This window comes from Symphalangus syndactylus, chromosome 21, assembly GCF_028878055.3.
Source record: "Symphalangus syndactylus isolate Jambi chromosome 21, NHGRI_mSymSyn1-v2.1_pri, whole genome shotgun sequence".
NCBI classification, from domain to species: Eukaryota; Metazoa; Chordata; class Mammalia; order Primates; family Hylobatidae; genus Symphalangus; species Symphalangus syndactylus.
The window spans coordinates 14,409,460-14,430,403 of NC_072443.2; the positions used below are offsets into that span (position 1 = coordinate 14,409,460).

At 34.7% G+C, this 20,944-nt stretch overlaps 1 protein-coding gene across 4 annotated transcripts in view; it reads left to right on the forward strand.

Annotated features, from left to right (window-relative positions):
- The window catches only part of ROBO1 (roundabout guidance receptor 1), a 1,209,916-nt gene that overhangs the window by 661,836 nt on the left and 527,136 nt on the right, over positions 1–20,944 (forward strand). For 3 of the 4 annotated variants that reach the window (XM_055259183.2, XM_055259184.2, XM_063630535.1), the window contains one exon: positions 10,415–10,498. The exons of the other annotated variant lie outside the window; for it this stretch is intronic. In XM_055259183.2, the coding sequence (XP_055115158.2) occupies positions 10,415–10,498 (84 nt within the window). The remainder of the gene's footprint in view (positions 1–10,414; positions 10,499–20,944) is intronic. 4 annotated transcript variants of the gene reach the window in all.

Here is a 20,944-nt window from a genome sequence, read left to right on the forward strand (position 1 = left end):
TCCCTTTAGCAGTTGCGTGAATGCAGCCTTAGAGGTGCCCTTAATGGTCACAGATGGATGGCAGCCACAAAATACAGGACACGTGAGGGAGGGCAGGTGGGGAGGAATCGCAGTTGTCACGTGATCTGGGGCCAAACTGCAGATGCTTCAGATGTCCCCCACCAGCCTCCAATGCATCAAGCATAGTTTCTATCTCTCTACAGGAGACAGTAAAAGAAATTGGGCAGATGTTGAAATATCACTGGGCAAGGAAAAAAAATGTTTCATCCTAAAAGTGAAGAAATCTGCAGGATAATTTCAGTATCGAGTGTGTTTTATTTTTCTTAAGAAATAAAATTCAGTGAATTCATCTTTATCAGCACAAAGCAACCAGGCAATTAGGGAAAGTAAGTTCTGCAGTTCAAGTAATCTGCCATAAGGATGACATGCTGTCTATGTGGAAACACTTCCTGAATGATTCAGTCGGGTGTTCTTGCAAACGAGTGCTGAGGAAATGCAATGGTGAAGATATGAAGAAACACAGTTAGACAAAAATGACATTTTCAAAATTCGCTTTTCTCTTGAATTTTAACTGATGCGTTATTCACTTTTTATCTTTTATAAACTCCCAATTGGCAAATTAAATAGAGACAGAGTGTGTGTTTTCTCATTGCAGGAGGCAAATATGTAGGATTTTGCTTGTTAAAAAATATAAATGATCCATTTAAATTGGTTTGTAATTTGAATTAATTATAATCATAGCAAACTTTTACTAACTTCTTACTAGGTATACAGGATTATCATAAGATTTTATAAATAATTGCTTATTTAATGCTCACAGACTCCTGTGAAATAGATATTATTATTTTACATTTTATAGTTGAAGAAACTGAGGTCAATCAATAAATAATATATAAATAAATGAATGTAACTTGCCCAAAGTCACACGGTTAGCTAGTGGCTCCTGAACATTACACTATATTGATTATCTAAATAAATGATAACATATATTTAGCTGTAGTGATTCCAAAATGTCAAATAAATAATTTGATATTTTGACTGAATTTAACAAAACCTGTGAATTTTACTTGAATATCATTCTACACAGTAACCAGTAGCAGTGATTATGAACGTGGATTATTAACATACTTAAAGGAAGTGGCAATAAATGTACATATACTACAATGATGAAAGAGCACTGGGTAAAGGATAAGGAGATGTTAGTTTTTACTTAAGATCTCGAATGTGATCACCGTACCTCAAACCCAGGTAGCTACATCTACAAAAGGGATTCTATTTCTTCCTGGTTCCCCATCCATCATTTTAATGCTATAAAAAGAGTACTCCATTAATTTAGGTATTGCTATTGTGCCATTTCTGTGCCTGAAAATGTAGGATGTATTTGTTCATACTATAAGGGCAGCTGGGACACCACCTGTTAACTAACTTCAAGCACCATTTAATTAGCCTGTGTTGAAGTTGCCGTATGCTTTGACTGGAAGGGAGTGGAACAGTAGCAGATGCTAAGCACGATAAAAGAAACGCCTTTGAATACCAGGGCAAAGTGGGTGGAGAGAATAACAAAAAAAGTCAACAGACGGAGAGAGCCAGAAGTATTAGTAAAATGGACTGGAAATTAACTCTCACAGATAAAGTTCAAGGCAGCAAATCTCTGCAGATTAAATTCCAACCCAGCAAGGTACCTGTCACATCAGATATTATTGAGGATTTGATTTGAGGATTTTGAATAAATGCAGACCTCAGCCAGACAATTGGCTCAGTTTTTAATTCTATAAAGGGGTAGTCATCACATTATTTCTATGACAACCTCCATGACTTTCATAAACCAAACATTCAGACATCAGAAAAAAACATGTTGTGTCATGCTGAAGCACAATTTCCCCAATTACTTTAAGAGATCTACTTTGTCAGTGTTTCCACTAGGAGAGATCTGGAAACAAATGGTTTTAAAATTACGAGCATTTCTCCATCAATAGAATGATTTCCATATAGGAGGCACTCTATCTTGTTTAGCCAAATTAAGTTGAATTGAAATGAATTAATAGCTTCTTCTGTGGCATTTATATTCTTCCGAGTCACAGGCTTATCCATTAATGAATTTGCCTTCCTGATATTGCAATACTGTATTTTATGTTAGCAGAATTGTTTTACATATACATATATATAATAGCAGAAAAAATATATATATCTGTTATTGATGCTCTTCCTTAAATATATATTAGGTGTCTTTTATTTAGTCAGATTTCATCAGTCTGGTGTAGCAAGATGTACCCCAAATTAGCTTAAACCAAATTGTACTTGACAATTTTTGTATATTCTACTTTTTTTGAGAATTGTAACACTTTTGGAGATTCAAAAATAGAATATAACTAAGCAAATGTAATATTAATTCCAACTTGTTATAATATCACTTTAATTTCAAGAGCAGCCTCTCAGAAAAATGTACTCCATTCAAATCAGAATATATCTATATTTATATTTATATCTATGTCTATATATCTATATCAGAAGTTCCTAAAATCAGAAGGAATTTGTAAAACTTAAATATAATTCATCTACCTGGCAATATTTAAAAACCTTCCTTGTTTATTCATACTATAATTTTTTTCACTTTTTAGTATTACCACAATTTATTACGTTTTATATCCAGTTTGTTAATCATTCCCTTTAACAAGAAAAAAATCTCTTATCAGTAAGACCCTTACCTGAATTAAGTTAAATAAGATTCTATTTCCAAATGTATACCTAACACTTACAGGAGAGAAAAAGGAAGTAATATGTTATTCTATTAGAAATAGTAATTTACCATACTATAGTTCTGAATTAGATTTATGGTGATTATAATATTTTAGATAGATAAGTATATGCCAACATTCCAAATAGGGAAGTAATTCATGTTCATTCATTGAGAAAAGTTACTTCCATCTTAAACTCTTCATTCCAACAAAACTATGGCCCAGGGTTTCATCTAGTCATTCAACAAAAAAGGTATTGATTATCTACTCTGTTCTTAAGCACTGTGTTAGGGCTAGGCATAGGATGATGAGTAAGACATGACCCTGTCTTAATCACCCTTAAACTTACACCAAAAGATGTGCCTTTGTTGTTGAAGAATAATTTTTAGAAATAATTGTCAAAAAAAAACTCAATGTATCTTGATTTCAGTCAGTAGTTTGATCCCCAAATCAATATATTTTAAAACATTGTGGGCAAAGCCTTATGCTTTGGCATCCCATTTTAATAATATTTTATTGTGTATTTCTTGCTTCAACACAACTGACTATCTTATTAAATATTTTATTCTGTCTGTAAAAGGACACATGAAGAAGTTCTGGTGATATGCTTAATGGACCTCAGAAATAGATTTGTGAAATTATCCAATCTTATTGTTCAGTGACTAGAAAAGAATCACTAACCTGGTGTCCCATTGTTTGTATGCTATTGAAATTCCATCTAGTTCCCAGAGTTAGATTGATGAGTAAAAGGAGGTCATGGTGTGTAGTGAAAAGTGGAGTGCTTTGGAGTCAGAATTCATTTGGAATCAAATTTCAGATCCACTATTTACTAGTTGCATGACAGAGCAAAAGAACTCTGAGATTCGGTTTCAGTATCTTGAAAACAGAAATACTGATGAGAATCATGATGGTGATGGCTAGGATCATGATAGAACTGTAAGCATTACATAGGAACACATATATGCATATAAAATGATGTGTTCTATTAAACAGACCAAAGCATTATATAAACATTACTTGTGATTATAATCCGTGCAGGTTTTACTTCCTTTTCTTCACATTTGATTCATTCAGTTCTCTAATCACCTAAACCAGAAAATGAGAAAAAAGCAGTAACATGTGTTTTGAGATCATTGTGTGAAATCTGTTTTTTTTTAATTTAGTACACTCCTGGCATCTCAGGCCACAGGTTAAAATTACCTACTCTCCATTAAGATTCTTTCAGCTCATCCAAATAATCAACTACTCTGACTTTTTTTCTTTTCTCAAAACTATTGGAAGACCAAGTTTTCAAATTTTGAAAGAACCATCCAGTCGCTAAACATTTTATTTGAAAATAGATTTTACATCAAGGCTAACGTTTTTGTTTATTTTACCAAAACACAATTTCTAACAAGTATTGTCCACTTGGATCATTGTAATCATGGTTCTTCTATCTTTGAAAGAAACATAAAGAAACAACCTTGATTTTTCTTATAGCAGCAAAATTGGAGATGATTGTAACACATTGTTTTCTGTTCTCATGTTGCTGCTTTAAAAAATGCTTTATTCAATATTTAGTGGCAATTTTTTAACTTCATACATGTTATATCTAATGTTCTACAGTACATAGATTTCTTCTGCTGTTGTAGATATATTTCTTTATTTGCATCACTTACTAAATATTTCTAAGGAGCACCTACTGACTTTTTTTCCTCTCAATCTCTATAACATAACTTATATTTCTCCCCTTATTCCCAGTTCAAAAAAATGGGACAGATAATAAAGTACATTCAACAATTATTCGGGCCATACATGATTAAAGCAGAAGTTTGAATTTAACTTAAATTTGATCTTATAGAATTTTGATGCAAATTTAAAGCTTCACAAATATAGGGGTTTTTTGTATTTGATTTTATAATTCATTGCCTAGGTTTCTAATTAAATGTTCTCAGTACTCCATTTAAAGTACCCCTTCCATGCATTCCTCTTGATTAGTAGGAAAGAATCAATGAGAATTGATCCAATTTGTAGAACACAATTCTCATATTGATAGTAGTTTATATTCATTTGCTTTTCCCTAATCTTTTATTAATGATCATCTTTAAAATGTCAATTAATGCCAAAGTTCTGCACTGTGATAATGGAAATCTATAAAGAAACTAGCTTGACACTTTATAGTAAGTAGGGCAAAAGGAAGAAGATTTTATGTTTTATGTTTTTATTATACATAACTGAATATGACAGAAGGAAAGAAGAAGGTTGAAAATCCTAATGTTTTGAGCTGTGATTGCAAACCCAATTTAAAAATTAAAAACAAGTAAAATTCTGAATTTAAACCAACAGGCTTTTCTCTTAGGCCTCTACATTTCCACAATATAACACTGGCTACCATGGGATGATAAACAATTTAAATAACTATGGATTGAATGCCACTGCAAATATGAGTCTTTGTACTACAAAACTAATATTACCTACTTTAATACCACTGGTGAAAGAGAAATGTCATTGCATGAATGTCTGCTGCACATTATAGAGAAGGCTTTAGATTATTAAATTTTCATCCACCATCCTTTAAACTTTTTAAATGTTTTTCATAAAAGATTGAGTGATTGGGCCAGGTGTGGTGGCTCACGCCTGTAAATCCCAGCACTTTGGGAGGCCAAGGCGGGTGGATCACCTGAGGCCTGGAGTTTGATAACAGCCTGACCAACATGGAGAAACCCCCTCCCTACTAAAAATACAAAATTAGCCAGGCGTTGTGCCGCATGCCTGTAATCCCAGCTACTCAGGAGGCTGAGGCAGGAGAATCGCTTGAACCCAGGAGGCAGAAGTTGCGGTGAGCTGAGGTTGCACCATTGCACTCTAGCTTGGGCAACAAGAGTGAAACTCCGTCTCAAAAAAAAAAAAAAAAAAGATCGAATGATTGCTAATGCTATGTCATATTTGCTGTATCTCTTTCTCCCAAGATAGTTTTTATTCAACCATTTGAATATCATTTAGAGATATGATATCTCATGCCTTAATTATTCCACATGTGTATCCTGAAAACTAAGTATGTTATTTTGTCTGGAAACTTTAAGCTGGATCTCAAGTCTTCATTGAACAATCAACAATTTTTTTTCAGAAAGGCTTCATAGCTGATATTGTATATTGTATTATATAATGGTCTTCTCACTCTTAGCTGCCTGCTATTGGTGATAGTAAGTTTGATTAATGAGTTACAGATATGACTGTCTGATCTATCAATTATCAAAGTGTATTTTTTACTTCCAAGTTAGCAAATGCCCTCTGGGGTGATACTTTGGCACTGTAAAATATGCTGTCTTCCAACCATTTTTCACTTAATAGATGTGGGGGTTTGGGGAGATGCTGGCCAAAGGACATAAAATTTCAATAAGTTCAAGAGACCCATTGTACAATATGATGACTATGTTTAATAACAATGTATTATAGTCTTGACCATCTCTAAGACACTCAATTTTAAGTGTTCTCGCTACAAGAGATGATGAGTGTGTAAGGTAATGCATATGTTAGTTAGCTGTATTAAGCCATTCTACAATGTATACATACATATTTCAAAACATTATGTTGTACTTAATTTAAATTTGTCAATTAAAAAATAATTAATGTTTAAAAATCCAAACATTTAATGAATTGTTATAAAGACAAAGTTTCCTTGAAGACATAATTTATATTGTAAAGGAAGATATAGGTGTTTATTTCCTTTTATAGTTGTTGCTGTTATCATATATGTGAAAGACTATTTTAAGATGGTCCACTCATATATTGTTTGTGTGTATGTATATATATGTATGTATGTGTGTATATATACATGTACATATATATACACACACATATAACCTTATATATTGTAAGTTTAAGTATGGCATACAACCCCTACACAAAAATATATAAAGCCGTGTCGCAAAATATTTATAAACAATAAGCCTGTAGATCAGAGTTCAGTTTTAACCCCAGATGCTAACTTTTTACTGAATTGTAAAATACTTAAAATATTTAATATTTATGTAAAATATGTAACATAGGTAGGGACTACAGGAAAGAAGTAGGTTGAAGACAAGCTGATGAGTTTAGTATTGAGTGAGAAAAAGTGTGAAGTTTCTTTGAATTTACATGAAGTTGAATCACCAATGGAAATAAATTTGGTTGTTGGTAGAGCATCCAGTTGAGAAATGTACAAGTTGCATATGTTATGAAAAATAATCGAAGCCTTGGGCTCAGATGAAGATATCTACAGACAGCATTTTGAAAAGAACAGGATGAAATCTGGAGCTGTGTGAAACACAAGTATTTAAGGAGTATGGGGAGGGAAACAAGCTGTCATGGATGAGGCATTAGTTCTATACATTCCTCCAGACTTGGAGTCTGCATAGAAAATCTAGAAAACAGATTTTTTAAAACAAATTAAAAAAAACAAGACTTAATTATAAAATTGGAATTGATCACCCTGAAAAGCAGTGAAGGTTAAATGGCCTAAATTCACAGGAGTGTATACATCTCATCGAAGATTGTTATGAGGGTCCATCTGACCCATTTCCAACCCAGAATGACTATGATGTTATGATTCAAGACTTCCTTTTTATATTGAAAGATGCCTTATTGGTTTGTATGGATTTGAGGATGTAGGATGTACAATAGCATTTGAGTTTATTTATAGCAAGCTTTTTATCCCCGCTCTGCATATAATACTGGTGCAGAAAATACAATTGACATCCTTTTCAGTTGTTTCAGATTGAGCATCTATCACTTAAGTAAGGTTTGCATTCTTGGTTACCATCTCTTTACTAATTTATCTATTATCTTGGATTCAATGTAAAGTGGGTAGGTACACAAATGAGAAGGAGACAGAACACCTGACCCTCAGGAATTTAGATTATAATGGGGATGACAGACACATAAAACCCAGCACCTCTAGTGCCAGTGTGTTTCTAGATGGGATGGCAGCTTTTACCAATTGCAGCTGAACCTATTTCAATTCAGGCCTGGGTAGCCCTAAATTCAGAGCTGGAATATAAGACCTCCTTTAGATATGGTAAACACACAGTAGTCTCTTCCTTGCTATCTTCTAGTCCATAGCTCGCATAATCAATGCTATTTAACCAAAAATTTAAGTAAATGTCTTTTGGACTGGTCTTAAATTAGTCCTCCAGCTCTGTCACAGTGAGTCAAGTGGCTATTTCATGTTATTGTTATCTTTTGACAGGAAGGAGAAGAAAGAAAAAAATTAGCAAAGCAGCTAAAAATAGTACCTTTTGTTTCCTTTAGGTCTAGCATATCATTAATTAAATGCAGAACAAGGTAGATTGAATGGACTTTAGAGATATGGTAAGATTCATTGATTAATGCAAAAATCTATTCTTTCCTGAGCCTAAGAAGGGGCCAGAAAGGTGATGCGCAGGAACAGAGAAGCAAATTTATAAGCCACTTAAGATAGGTTACATGCAGGTGGAAATCTATTTTATATGATTTAGGTATCTCATTTCAAATGACAGTAAATTTATTTTCCTCATCTCTTGCTTTCATAATATCCCCATTCTCAGGAAGAATTCAATAACAAAGGTACACAAACCTCATCCCAAAAGTCTTGTAATATTGTGTAGACACGCTGATTTAATTTATATTGTGGATTTGGATGAATCTGTATTGTATTTGTAACAGAATGATTAGAAATGTGTGGGTCCACATTAAATAACTGATTGCTTGCAAATTAAAAGTAGAACTTCCCTTAAAAGTCTGCATTGTGTTACTAAAAAATAATTCATAAAATTAAAGTGATTCTAAACACATTCTATCATTTAAAACAAGATTGTAGGTAAGCAGGGTGGTTTTCTTAAAAGCCGTTTCATGCATTTGACCAAGCAATTTCTGATGATCGTCCTGCAACAACCTCTTATATTTGGTTAGTCTGCATGAGCAAGATGACTTGTGACAGAACATTCTGAAAACTGCCTCAAAACACACAAAAGTGCCTGCTCCCCATTCTTTCTCATTGATGTGACTTAAAAGTTTGACCTAAACAACGTGTGCGTGTAGTAAGTTCACAGGCCGGAAAGGTAAAGTGGACACTTTTTCTGCCTTATCACTTGCAGCATCTATTTTAAGGGTAAAATGACAACAGCCATCACTAGAGAGGCAAGGATGAATAAAGCAAGAATGAGTATCTTTTCTCTTTTGTCTGCACAGATCTGAACTTTTTTTTTTCGTTTTAGCCACATCAGGTTATTATAATTACGTGGCACTTGTGGGAAGGAGGAGGGAAAGCAGGGAGATTAGGGGGGGGAAATATGCTGCATGAAAAAACCAAGTGGACTCATGTTAGTCTTTTTATTCCTTTTTTAAGAATTTCTAAATCATCCCTGAATAGCTGTGTCTAAGACAAAATATGTTGACCTAGCTAGTGGAGACACAAAATTAATGACCTCTGTGATGTTTCTAGAGGGGCAGTACCTGCATGTACTCACTGGCTCATTCATAAGTGACACACTGTTCCCCCAGTAAACATCTGCGCTTCTTCACTGCTCAGAACAAGAAATCCTTCCTCTGTAGATAATGTTAAAGGTGATTCTCTTTAAAGCCTGCAGAACATCAGAACTTGAATGACCTATGGCTCTACATTATTCGATTTAGGAGGTACACTCTTGGTTTTTATTGTGTCTGTGTGTGCTTCTCAGTAGCAGACCTATAAACACTGCTCATACTTATCTTACATATAGATGACAGGTAGAGTGATTGTGCACCAGGGAAATCTGGTAGTGTCATTGAGCCTCTACATACACACATACTGCTCCTCTGCTACTCCGAGTCTGGATATGGAAAGTAGAGTGTTGTGTTTGGCCTCCACTCTAAAATTCTGCGTAGGAAAATTAATGTGCAATTTAAGAAATACAGAAAAAATGCATTTTTTATTTAAGAAAAATAAGCACAGATGAATGAAAATACTTATACAGAATTTGGAATGTTTTAAAATATCCAATACTTAGGAATGTTTTAAAATATCCAACCCAAAATATCCAAAGTTAGATGTGTTTTAGTCATGCATTCATTGCAGTAAATTTATATCAGTCCTTTAAGACGCGAGATTGTTGCCTTCTGAAAGACGTGATGTTGCACCGCTTTCTTCCGTGTTTCTCAGAAAAAAAAAGTATGACATTTTTATCATCCTCCCTCTTATTTGACAAGACCTATTTTTCCCCACATCCTCCCTGCCTCATATGAGGTACAGTCTCTGGAGTCTGTAATTGCCAGGAGATGAAGCGATGATGGGGAGTGATCACAGTCAATAGCTTTGATTAACAATAAGGTAGAAAATTAGCAATGCTAGCGTTCAGCCACCCTGCCCTCTCCCTGCTCCATATGCTCTCTCTCTCAGTCCGTGCTGGCGGCCTCACAGAGGGCAGTCGGAGCCCTTCGCCAGCTTTGAAGTGCGGCAAAGGTGCAGGCAGAGCAGAGAATTAGGGAAATTAAGGAGAAAAAGTAGAAACTGTAAACAATGATGCTGAGACCTTCGCAGGGCTTAGTGTGCCGCAGGAGGGGCAAGGATGAAGTGTGCTGTGTGTTGTCCTTGTGTGTTTTTCTGTCACATGTGGATTTACTTGTGTCTGGACATGCTGTGATCGAAATGGCAACTACTGTTACTACTGTGACCCCATCAGCAGCTCTGGTGTTGTTTCCGACAGACCCTGAAGATGTAGAGAGGGGGAACGACCACGAGACGCCAATCCCCACCTCTGATAACGATGACAATTCGCTGGGCTATACAGGTAGAGTGTCTCTTTCCCAAATACTAACTTTCTCCTGAAATGCCTCCACCTCCATCAATCATCAACCACCTGTATAAAATTAGTCGAATCATCCCTGCTTCCAGCTAACAACCACAACTACTTCTCATTTTTCAAACTTCATTCCGTTCATATCAGATCATATTGCTAAAGTAAACACTTTTGAGAACAGAAATATACAGGAAACTGTAATCATTCTTATTGTTTTACTATGTTTAATACAAAAGAATGCTTATCAATCTGAAACTTTGATACTGCTAATATTTTTAGAATGATATTTTCTTAGAAGTTTAATATTTGACTAAATTTTTATCATAAAGGAAAAAAACGCTACCTGCAAGTAATTTGGATTCAAGTTTATCTATGCTTTTTTTTTTTTTACACTTGTAGTCTTAAAAACAAAAGAAAGCAAAACTCTTAGAAAGAGCGATGTAATTCATAATCACCAACTTACATCTTCGGACTGTGTTTGCATGACTTATTGTTACCTTCCGCACCAACGACTTCTGAAATAGATGCATATGTACATGAGCATAATAGTAACAAATTAACTAATTGTGTTAGAAATAATTGATATATAAATGTTTAAGAATGATCACCCTGGAAATATATGTGTCACATGGAATTTTTTGTTCTAAATATAATTGTATAATTTATACCTCTAACTCTGAGATAACTTGACTCAAACTTTAGGTAAGGAGGAGGAATACAAGACATCACTTATAACCCACTGAATTAGATAATGTTGTAACAGTGGTCTCGTTGTAAGATCAGCTATTTGAAATGCTCTCTTCACTGCTCCTTGTTAACACAGTTCTCCATAGACTTTGCTAAGTTGTGAGCTGTGGGTAGGTTGTGTGTGTATGAGGTGGGGTCGTTGGGGTTAGAGATGATAGAGTACCCTTCTGTATCATAACAATCATATAGATGACTGTGTTAAAAGAAAAACATAATTCAATAGGCACATTTCACTTTAGATAAAATAATAAACTGATATTTTACTTTTGAAGCATCCTCACAGTCTTCATAAATATCACTCTCCAATTTTATTCCTTGCCTACATAATTGTAGGTTTTAAACACTTGAAATAAGTAGCACAGTTAGTAAGACCTTTATAAACAACTTTAATATTGGTATGTTTATTTTGCCCTTATAAATAACTCATTTGCATTTTTCCTGTCTTCCAACATAAGAATGAGGAGTCAAAGACCAACAAATGGAAGTCTATGGGGGTGGGATGGTGAGGGAGTTTGTGTGATATTTTCCCAGAAACTAAGCTACAGAAAAGTTGTAAATGTCATCCCTTAGTACCATCAATACCAAAGAAGTTCATATTTGTGGAAGGAGGAATCCAAGGTAGTATTCTTTCTCAGGGTATCCTCATTTGCCAGTGCTTCTTAGTTCTATTCCCATGTACTCACCCAGTCTAAACAACTGCATTGTTTTTGACACAATAATAGGGTTTGCTCTTTATCTTTCGTAGATTTCCCAAAAATTATGTATAAGTAATGAATAAATCATGCTGGAGTCTCGAATTCAGAGAATTTAAATAACAATGCATTTCAGATTAAATATAGCATTAATTTTTTTCATTTTTATTTTTTCCCTTCAGGTTAATCAGGTGTCAGATTTGTCCTATTAAACATATCATTAGATAAATTAGCATGAGGAAATAAACTTATAAAATTGTCTTTATAGTCTATAATGGAACTAACTTAAAGTATTACAGTTTAATGCAAAGTTACTGCAAGACAATCTTCGGAATAATCTTGTTCCTGCGACTGTAACTGTCTTTAACAATCTAGTGCTAAAGGAAGTCTATTCTGTATATTTTGTTTTGGAAAATTCTTGATTACTCAGAAACCTCTCTTCTGCTATACAAATTAAAGAATTTTTTTAATTTGCATGTTAACTGTACTTATACTCATTAAAACTTCCATTGCAAGTGATACGAACAATAAAGTAGAAAAAATAATTTTGACTGCATCATGACAACCGTAAAGAAATATAGCAATTGGCTATATAGTTCAGTAGTAATAGTTAAAAATATTATTTAAAATTACCTACAGATATTGTTTTCTTTTGTGTGCACGTGCATGTGTGTGAATGTCTGAATGTATGAATTCCCTGTACTAGAATCACAGATAATTGAGTAGAGAGAATCTTTACCATAGAGAAAATTGAGTTCAGAGGCAAGTGAGATGGCCTGTCTGCCCAGGAACACTTTTATATATTTAATGTAAATTGTCTAGAGTTTAGTATATCTGGAGTTTAATAACCCTGGGCATAGCAGCAAGAAGTTTTAAGAAATAAAATATACATATTAAGCAACTTAGAGAATGTACAATGCGATTGTCACGTAAGTCATTGATATGAGTTAGTTACAAAACTATGTTAACAAGCAAGTATATCAGATATTGTTTGTGGCATATATATTTTTTGCACAATATCTCAAAATGGACTGTGTAGATTTTATATATCAGATTTTTTTTTTACTACATGTTGCTTCATTTCATTGAGGTAACATGTGAGACTTTTCTCCCTCACCCTAACATTTAGTATATATAAAAAAGAAAATAAACCTGTATAGTCCTGGAAAACATTTTTGGGGGGAACATGAAATAACCCCAAAAGAAGAAGATCATTATTTCACTAAAATTCCCATTTACATTCCCCTAATTATCCTTTTTTTCAATACTAAAAATAGTAGAATTTCCACTGCAAGCTAATTTGTTACTACAACATCTGCTGTGATACTTAAGCCGTTTGGGACCATCACTATCAAACTGACCCATTTAACGAGAGTGCATGGATCTCATATCATACACATATCTTAAAATTTATATATCCACTAATGATCTAGTGAACAAATGATAATCTCTCATAATAGTAATTGCTGCTTATATCATATACCATTCTAATCAAAATTGTGTAAGTGATTTAGTTGGGATCAAATTTTTAAAATGGAAATAGAATATCAGGGAAGAAACATATTGATTCCTTTTCTCCTTACCATCTCTAGAAACAATGCTATAAAGCCATGTAAGGTTTTGAAATATCTCAGTTTCACTCTTACAAATCAATGAATGCAACACAATTTCTAAGGTAGCACTGTGGTATGTTATTAAAGTGGACTTGTGCATTATTTACAGTGAAGTGGCCCATTTCTTGTTTAACCAAGCGTGTCATAACTATTGGGGGTTATTTAACAGTTCATAGCATATAGCCTTTGTTGCAAGAACAAGTAAGAAGAGGTTTCAAGTGAGCACTTTATTGGGTCAAACATACATCCAAAAGAATCTGAATATGTAATAATCAATGAGTTTTTGAAGAGGCTTCTGAAAGGAACAGAGTGTTTATTGACTGCTGAAAATGCATATAGTGTTTTACAAATATAAAAAAATTAAGTAATAAATCTGAGAATATGAGAAATTTCTGAAATATACATAATTTATGTATAGATTTCTGGCAAAAACTTTAGACAAGGACACAAAATTTAAAGAAAAATTTATTGATACATTAAAAATTCAGGGAATAAGTGGGTGCTAATGAAATCCTACTAACATTCTTAATCTTTTAACAAAGCAGTAATTAGGAAAGGAATTTAATATTATTTCTTTTTCTGAGTAACAAGAAAAGTCTGTAAATTTGACTTGAAATGTCTAAAATATACCCTTTGTCCCTAATTTTACATACTAAAATAAGAAAATGTCTTCCATCTCCACAGGTCTGTTTTAAGGAATAGGTGCCTATATTTACAATAGAATATTGGAAGAAATGCGATATGCAAATTTAAAGTCTTAAAACTAAAAATTATCAGAGTTTTGTCACTGTCAATTTAAGTAAAATCTAGCCATGAAATGTCAGAAGTTTCATAGTAATTTCAAATAGGGATATTTAGGTCTTCAACCACTCAACACTACCTCCAAGTAAAGTTTGGTAATGATTGTTTAGAAGGAAACAAAATATATTCTCTTATTAAAAAAACAAAAGAGAAAGAAAGAAAAGGCTTGACAAATTAGTATGTTTGCCCATATAACCTTGAATGCAACCCCAAAACCTTGTTTGGTCTCATGCTTAGGAATTTCAACAGGAAACTATTTATTGATGATGATACTGATTCTTGTGTCTCCCTACATTCTTCATTGTATTGCTTCACCATTCAAACTAAGCAAAAACACCATTTTGGTATGTGAATTTTTAGCATGTATGTACTGAATCTAATAACCAGTGTTCATTATTACTACATGCATGCAAGGCCGTTTTCTGAGCACTTTACCTGCAACAACTGATTTAATCCTTACAACAACCCGCTAAGACAGTGCTATTATTCATAGCGACAGGGCCTGGGGTCTGCTTCAATATTCTAAAAGATAAATAGTTCAAAATTAATCACATATTCCTAATCTCACATAGTCTTGAGTTTAAATGAGTTGTGTCTATAAGCTACATTTGGGCATATAGTTAGAAATTGAACAGATCCACCATTTCAGATTTGTGAGAAATATTAAACATTATATAGTTAATCACTTTTCCCATCATCTTACTGTCACTTTATTTGTTAAATTAATAGTGAGAGTTCACATTAGTTTTACTAAGCAAACTATCCTTAGATGAGTCTACTGCAGAGCTAAGTATAATACTGTAAGTACATTTTCTTTTTTGTATGCCATTGATTATTTTTTGGAGTTAATAGTTGCACTTTTTCACATTCTAGATGCTCATTTATGTCCAGTATTCCATCAATCTTTGATTTTCTCTGACACCTCCCTCATTAAATACTTCATATTTTTGTCCCAAACCCACTGGTTTCTCTCTAGACCCAAGACTTCCTTACATCACTCTTTTATGTTGGATCTCCTGTTTCTTAGATCTAATTACTTTCTCTTTCCTGGTTTCTTCGCTTATTAAAAGAAGCCTGTCCTCCAGAAAGCATTTTCAAGAAAAGCTTGGAGAACATCAAAATCAAAAAAGTTTTACTAGGATGTGCTTGTGATATTCTGTCCACGCTTGCTTGTTGTTGATTTGTTTTTCTTCAACACAGGACACTAGATGGGCCCATTCAAACTGGGGAACTATTTGTTTCAGTTATGGAAAATTTTCTTAATAATTTTATAATAATTTTTTTCATCTCTAGTTTCTCTGCTATCCTTCGGAATTGCTATTAGTCAGGCAGTGGGCCTCTTGGACTGATCCATTAGTCTCTTGTTTTTCTCTCCCAATTTCTAACTCTTTGTTTTTTTCTCCACCTTCCTGGAAAACAACCTTTATATTTATTGTCCACAAATATTTTTATCATTGTGCTTAGTACATGGGGGTATATGAGGTATACTATCTTTTAAGATCAAAACCATGAATCACAGCCGGGTGTGGTGGCTTATACCTGTAATCCCAGCAGTTTGGGAGGCCAAGATGGATGGATCACATTGGGTCAGTAGTTTGAGACCAGCCTGGCCAACATAGTGAAACCCCATGTCTACTAAAAATACAAAAACTTAGCCAGGCATAGTGGCATGCACCTGTAGTCCCAGCTACTCAGGAGGCTGAGACAGGAGAATCACCTGAACCCAGGAGGTAGAGGTTGCAGTGAGCTGAGATCATGTCACTGCCCTCCAGCCTGGTCAAGAGAGTGAGCATCTTTCTCAACAAGAAAAAAAAAAAAACATGAATCACTCATCTGTGGATCAATCTGGTGGCCCCATCATTAGCTTCTCTTTATAACCTTGTGGATTACTAATTTATGCATAACAGGAAATTAATAAATGTTTCTTAAAATGAAGATAAATTAAACCACCTCTACTTGGTACAGATCTATATTGGAAATAAAATTATCAACTCACATCAATTTAATCAATTGGTTTAGTCTTTCAGTAGTTCCGGGAAATAAATATAAATGTGTCAAATTTGTGATTTGTTTTGGGTGACTTCAATTATTAAGAAATTTTGCCAATTCTCTGAAAATATGAAAGCAAGCAAATGAGACAGAAATTAGGATCGTGGGTTAAATTCATGTCTCATACTCCAAAAGTCTTTTCCCTAGAATTGAGAGAAAAAGAAAAATGGTTTAATTTTCATAATAATGGACAATAGGTAGTAGACATGCGTAATTCTATCCCCCTGAAGTTTATAGAACACAGGACATGGGAGCTTCAAGTGGATTTGAGCATTAAAAAGTAAATTAAGCTCTAACAACAATTGGAGTCTGTAAAGAACAGTTTAAAGCAGTTTATCTTAATTACTTCTTAAAAATTAAAGGTTAATTGTGTGTTTTCCCACACATTTATTAATACTGTTTCTAACACTAAAGTTTCTCATTAGCACTTTGGAGACTTAAACCTTTCCAAGTGAACAAATATATATGTATATATTTCTCATTAGTAATTTGATAATATTTTCCATGTGGAAAACTTGGGAGCTGAACATTTTGAGTTTTTATAGTGGGGAAGGAAAAGCAGTATCTGAACTTAAATAAAATATTTTAAATCTTGATTTTGATAGAAAATTTTCATTTAATTACTTTTGATAAATAGTTTTAACTGTGGAAAGATTGCTTCTTTTTTTTTTGAGATGGAGTCTTGCTCTGTCACCAGGCTGGAGTACAGTGGTGGGGTCTCGGCTCACTGCAACCTCCACCTCCCGGGTTCAAGCAATTCTGCCTCAGCCTCGTAAGTAGCTGGGACTACAGGGACGCACCACCACACCAAGCTAATTTTTGAATTTTCAGTAGAGATGGGGTTTCACCATGTTGGCCAGTATGGTCTCAATCTCCTGACCTCATGATCTGCCTGCCTCAGCCTCCCAAAGTGCTGGGATTACAGGCGTGAGCCACCGCGCCCAGCCCAATTTTTAAAAGATAAGGACAAGCTACAAATTTTAGGGATGCATAGGTAAGTAAACACACTCAGAAACAAAAAATATACATAAAATATACGGGTGTTCATTAGGTATGCCAACATCCATAAGGTAGAATACATGAAGAATTCAGATTTAAAGTTTTATTAAGAAATTTTAGGGAAATTTAAAGAAACAAATAATACTTGGGTTGTAGCAGCTACAGTAGTGACTGGCTAATTATTTGGATAATTCAATAAGAATCTTTGTTTACCCAGCAATTTATGCAAGAAAATTAATATTTGGTGGGTGCAAAGGTAATTGAGGTTTTGCCATTAAAAATTGCAAAAAAAACCAAAACCAAAAACAAAACAATTACTTTTGTACCAGCCTAATATTTTTAGCTGAACTATTCTTCAGGTTGACTGCAGACGACTAGCTTTGGAAATGACTCTACTAACCTAGTAAGACTCGTACCCGTTTCAAAAACCTTCAGAGTAGTACATGCCAATATCATGATGCTCACCTTCCAGTGAGCACATAGCCATGGATACAGTCTCATCTCTGAGCTTCTTTATATTACTGCTGTGGCCCTATGTAAATCATTGTCTTTATGTTTGCTTTAGTTTTTCAATTCACAGAAAGGAAATATTTGGCAGTCCACAAATTTTTCTCGAAAACCAGAAGACAATTGGCTAACCCTTCCTAATCTCTAATTCTTAGAGAGAATTTTGGACAATGATGAATTTTTCTCCTTGTATTTATTCCTGTAAATATTTTTTCGCTATCATAGACATCAGTCCACCTTCCATTTATTTCAAAAAGTTATTATTTGGAGGGCTAAGTGAAAAGTACATATGTGTCTAAATAAAAGTAAAACATTGCTTGAAAGAAACTATTTGGTCAGCTACAGGTTGGTATTGCAGTGATATACGTGGGTATTACAGTAGGTTATGCCACAGTAACAAGCAAAAGTAAGATTTACCATGACAACACAACTTAAGTGTTCCCAGGCAATGAAACAGAAATTTCTTCCTCACGTAGGCTTCACATGTCAGGTGAACTCTATTCAACATGGTCACTCAGATTCCTGAGGCCAAGAGATGTGCCATCTTGACACAGGCTTCTGTGACTGCAACAAGTACAACGATGAACTGGCTTTACAGGCTTCAGCAGAGAAGTAACTTCTGCTCTTTTTTTTTTTTTTTGAGATGGAGTCTCTCTCTGTCGCCCAGGCTGAAGTGCAGTGGCGCCATCTTGACTCACTGCAACCTCCACCCCCAGAGTTCAAGCAATTCTTTTGCCTCAGACTCCCGAGTAGCTGGGACTACAGGTGCATACCACCATGCCCAGCTAATTTTTTTTTATTTTAGTAGAGACAGGGTTTCACCGTTTTGCCCAGGCTGGTCGCGAACTCCTGAGCTACGCCCACCTTGGCCTCCCAAAATGCTGGGATTACTTCTGCTCTTTTATTTATCCAAAGACAGTCTTGTGGACATATCTAACTTCAACAGCATAGGGACGTATAATCCTACTATGGCTCTGAGAAGAGGAAAAACTAAAAATACAGTCGGCCTTTTGTATTCACCACTTCTGCATCCATGGATTGAAAATATCTTTTAAAAAGCAATTAAAATAGTAATTCAACAATAACATTTATACAAACTTTATAATAGTACAGTATACCAACTATTTACATGGCATTTACATTGTAGTAGTAATACAAGTAATCCAGAGGTAATTTAAATTGGCCTGGCCTGGTAGCTCACACCTATAATCCCAGCAATTTGGGAGGCCAAAGACCAGCCTGGGCAACATGGTGAAACCCTGTCTCTACTTAAAATACAAAAATTAGCAGGGCGTGGTGGCAGATGTCTCTTATTCCAACTACTCGGGAGGCTGAGGCAGGAGAATCGCTTGAACCCAGGAGACAGAGGTTGCAATGAGCAAAGATTGCACCACTGCACTTCAGCCTGGGTGACAAAGTAAGACTGTCCAAAAAAAAAGAGGAAAGAAAGAGAAAGAAGGAAGGGAGGAAGGGAGGGGAAAGAAAAAGAAAGAAAGAGAAAGAAAGAAAGAAAGAAAGAAAGAAAGAAAGAAAGAAAGAAAGAAAGAAAGAGAGAAAAGGAAGGAAGGAAAAAGAAAGAAAAAAGAAAGAAAGAAAGGAAAGAAAGAAAGAGAGAAAGAGAGAAAGAAGGAAAGATTAAATTATACCGGAAGAGGTTTGTGGGTTATATGCAAATACTAAGCCTATATATGGAACTTAAGCACCTATGGATTTCGGTAGCTGCAGGGGATCCTGGAACCAGTCACCCACAGATATGGAGGAACAACTGAAATTGGTAAATGGCACTGATCACTACTAGACAAGCAATGTGAGAAACAAGAAATTTGTCATTAGTTCAAAATCTACGCTACTTCCTTAAGGAAAGAACTTTAACCTCACAAGGCAGTTATGGTGCCGTAACTGAATCTACTGAATATTTTGGCTGGTCATTGTACTGTTATAGCAGCCTATATTCAGTCCTTTCCTTCACTTTATCACTGGAAAATAATTTTTTTGTTGGAAGCAGTGTTGTGCATGATAACCACATATAGAACAATGTATTCAGTAAATGCACAGATGGTGGGTCTTCTATGCACAGAAGTATGGTAAGAAGGAAAGAAAATACATTCATAGAACATCTATCCCAGCTAAGGACAAAATTCACTTGTTTCTTTTCCATGATGAAAGGAGTTCAATATAATTATTCTGCCACCAACTTGGCTTGGTAGACCTGATATACTATTGCATCATATTGATGGCTCAACATTACTTTATGCAATGAGCAGACTGGGCTATCGGCAGTATTGGTGGTCATTCAGTTCTATTGAGAGTAATACCATGTGATTAAGCCTATATATTACCTGTATCCCTGCTACCCTGGAAACACTGTTTATGAGCCAATTTTGCAAGCAGTGGGATACTGGAGGAAGAAGCTGAGAGACTCCAAGTAACTATTACTGATTGTTTACCATGCTACATCTTTATTTGTAAGTGTTCACCAGGACAGTGATATCCTTATATTTTGAAATCATTTCAAAGGATCCACCTCATGTCTCTTACCCAGACTTTTTTGTTACACATTCTTCAAAGTTCTCCCCTCTAAACACCCCAAACATTCATTCAGACCTTTAGCCACTATCCCTGAATCAATCAAAGCACATTTTTGTGTTGTTAGTAACTACTTGAGCTTTGCCTATGCTAACTCCACTTGATGATAGAATACTTCAGTGCACACTTTGTGATTTGAAAGATGAACCATCACCCAGTTAATGATGGTTGTATGATTTGGGGAAAATTTGGGTTTCCTTGATCAGAGGCTCAATCATTCCTAGACCCAAGTCGTAAGATAGAAGATGGATTTCAAAGGAAGATTAATTATTGATTATTTTCCAAAGAGGTCACTGCTTTTTTAAAAAGTCCTAGGTGGTCTATGCTATGACTCTACTATTGGAGCTTGCCAGAAACACCATACAACATCCCAACACTGAATAATTATATTTCCTGAGGCATATTCCCCAAGTAGTAGGACAGCCTTCTCTTGTTCTGCATCA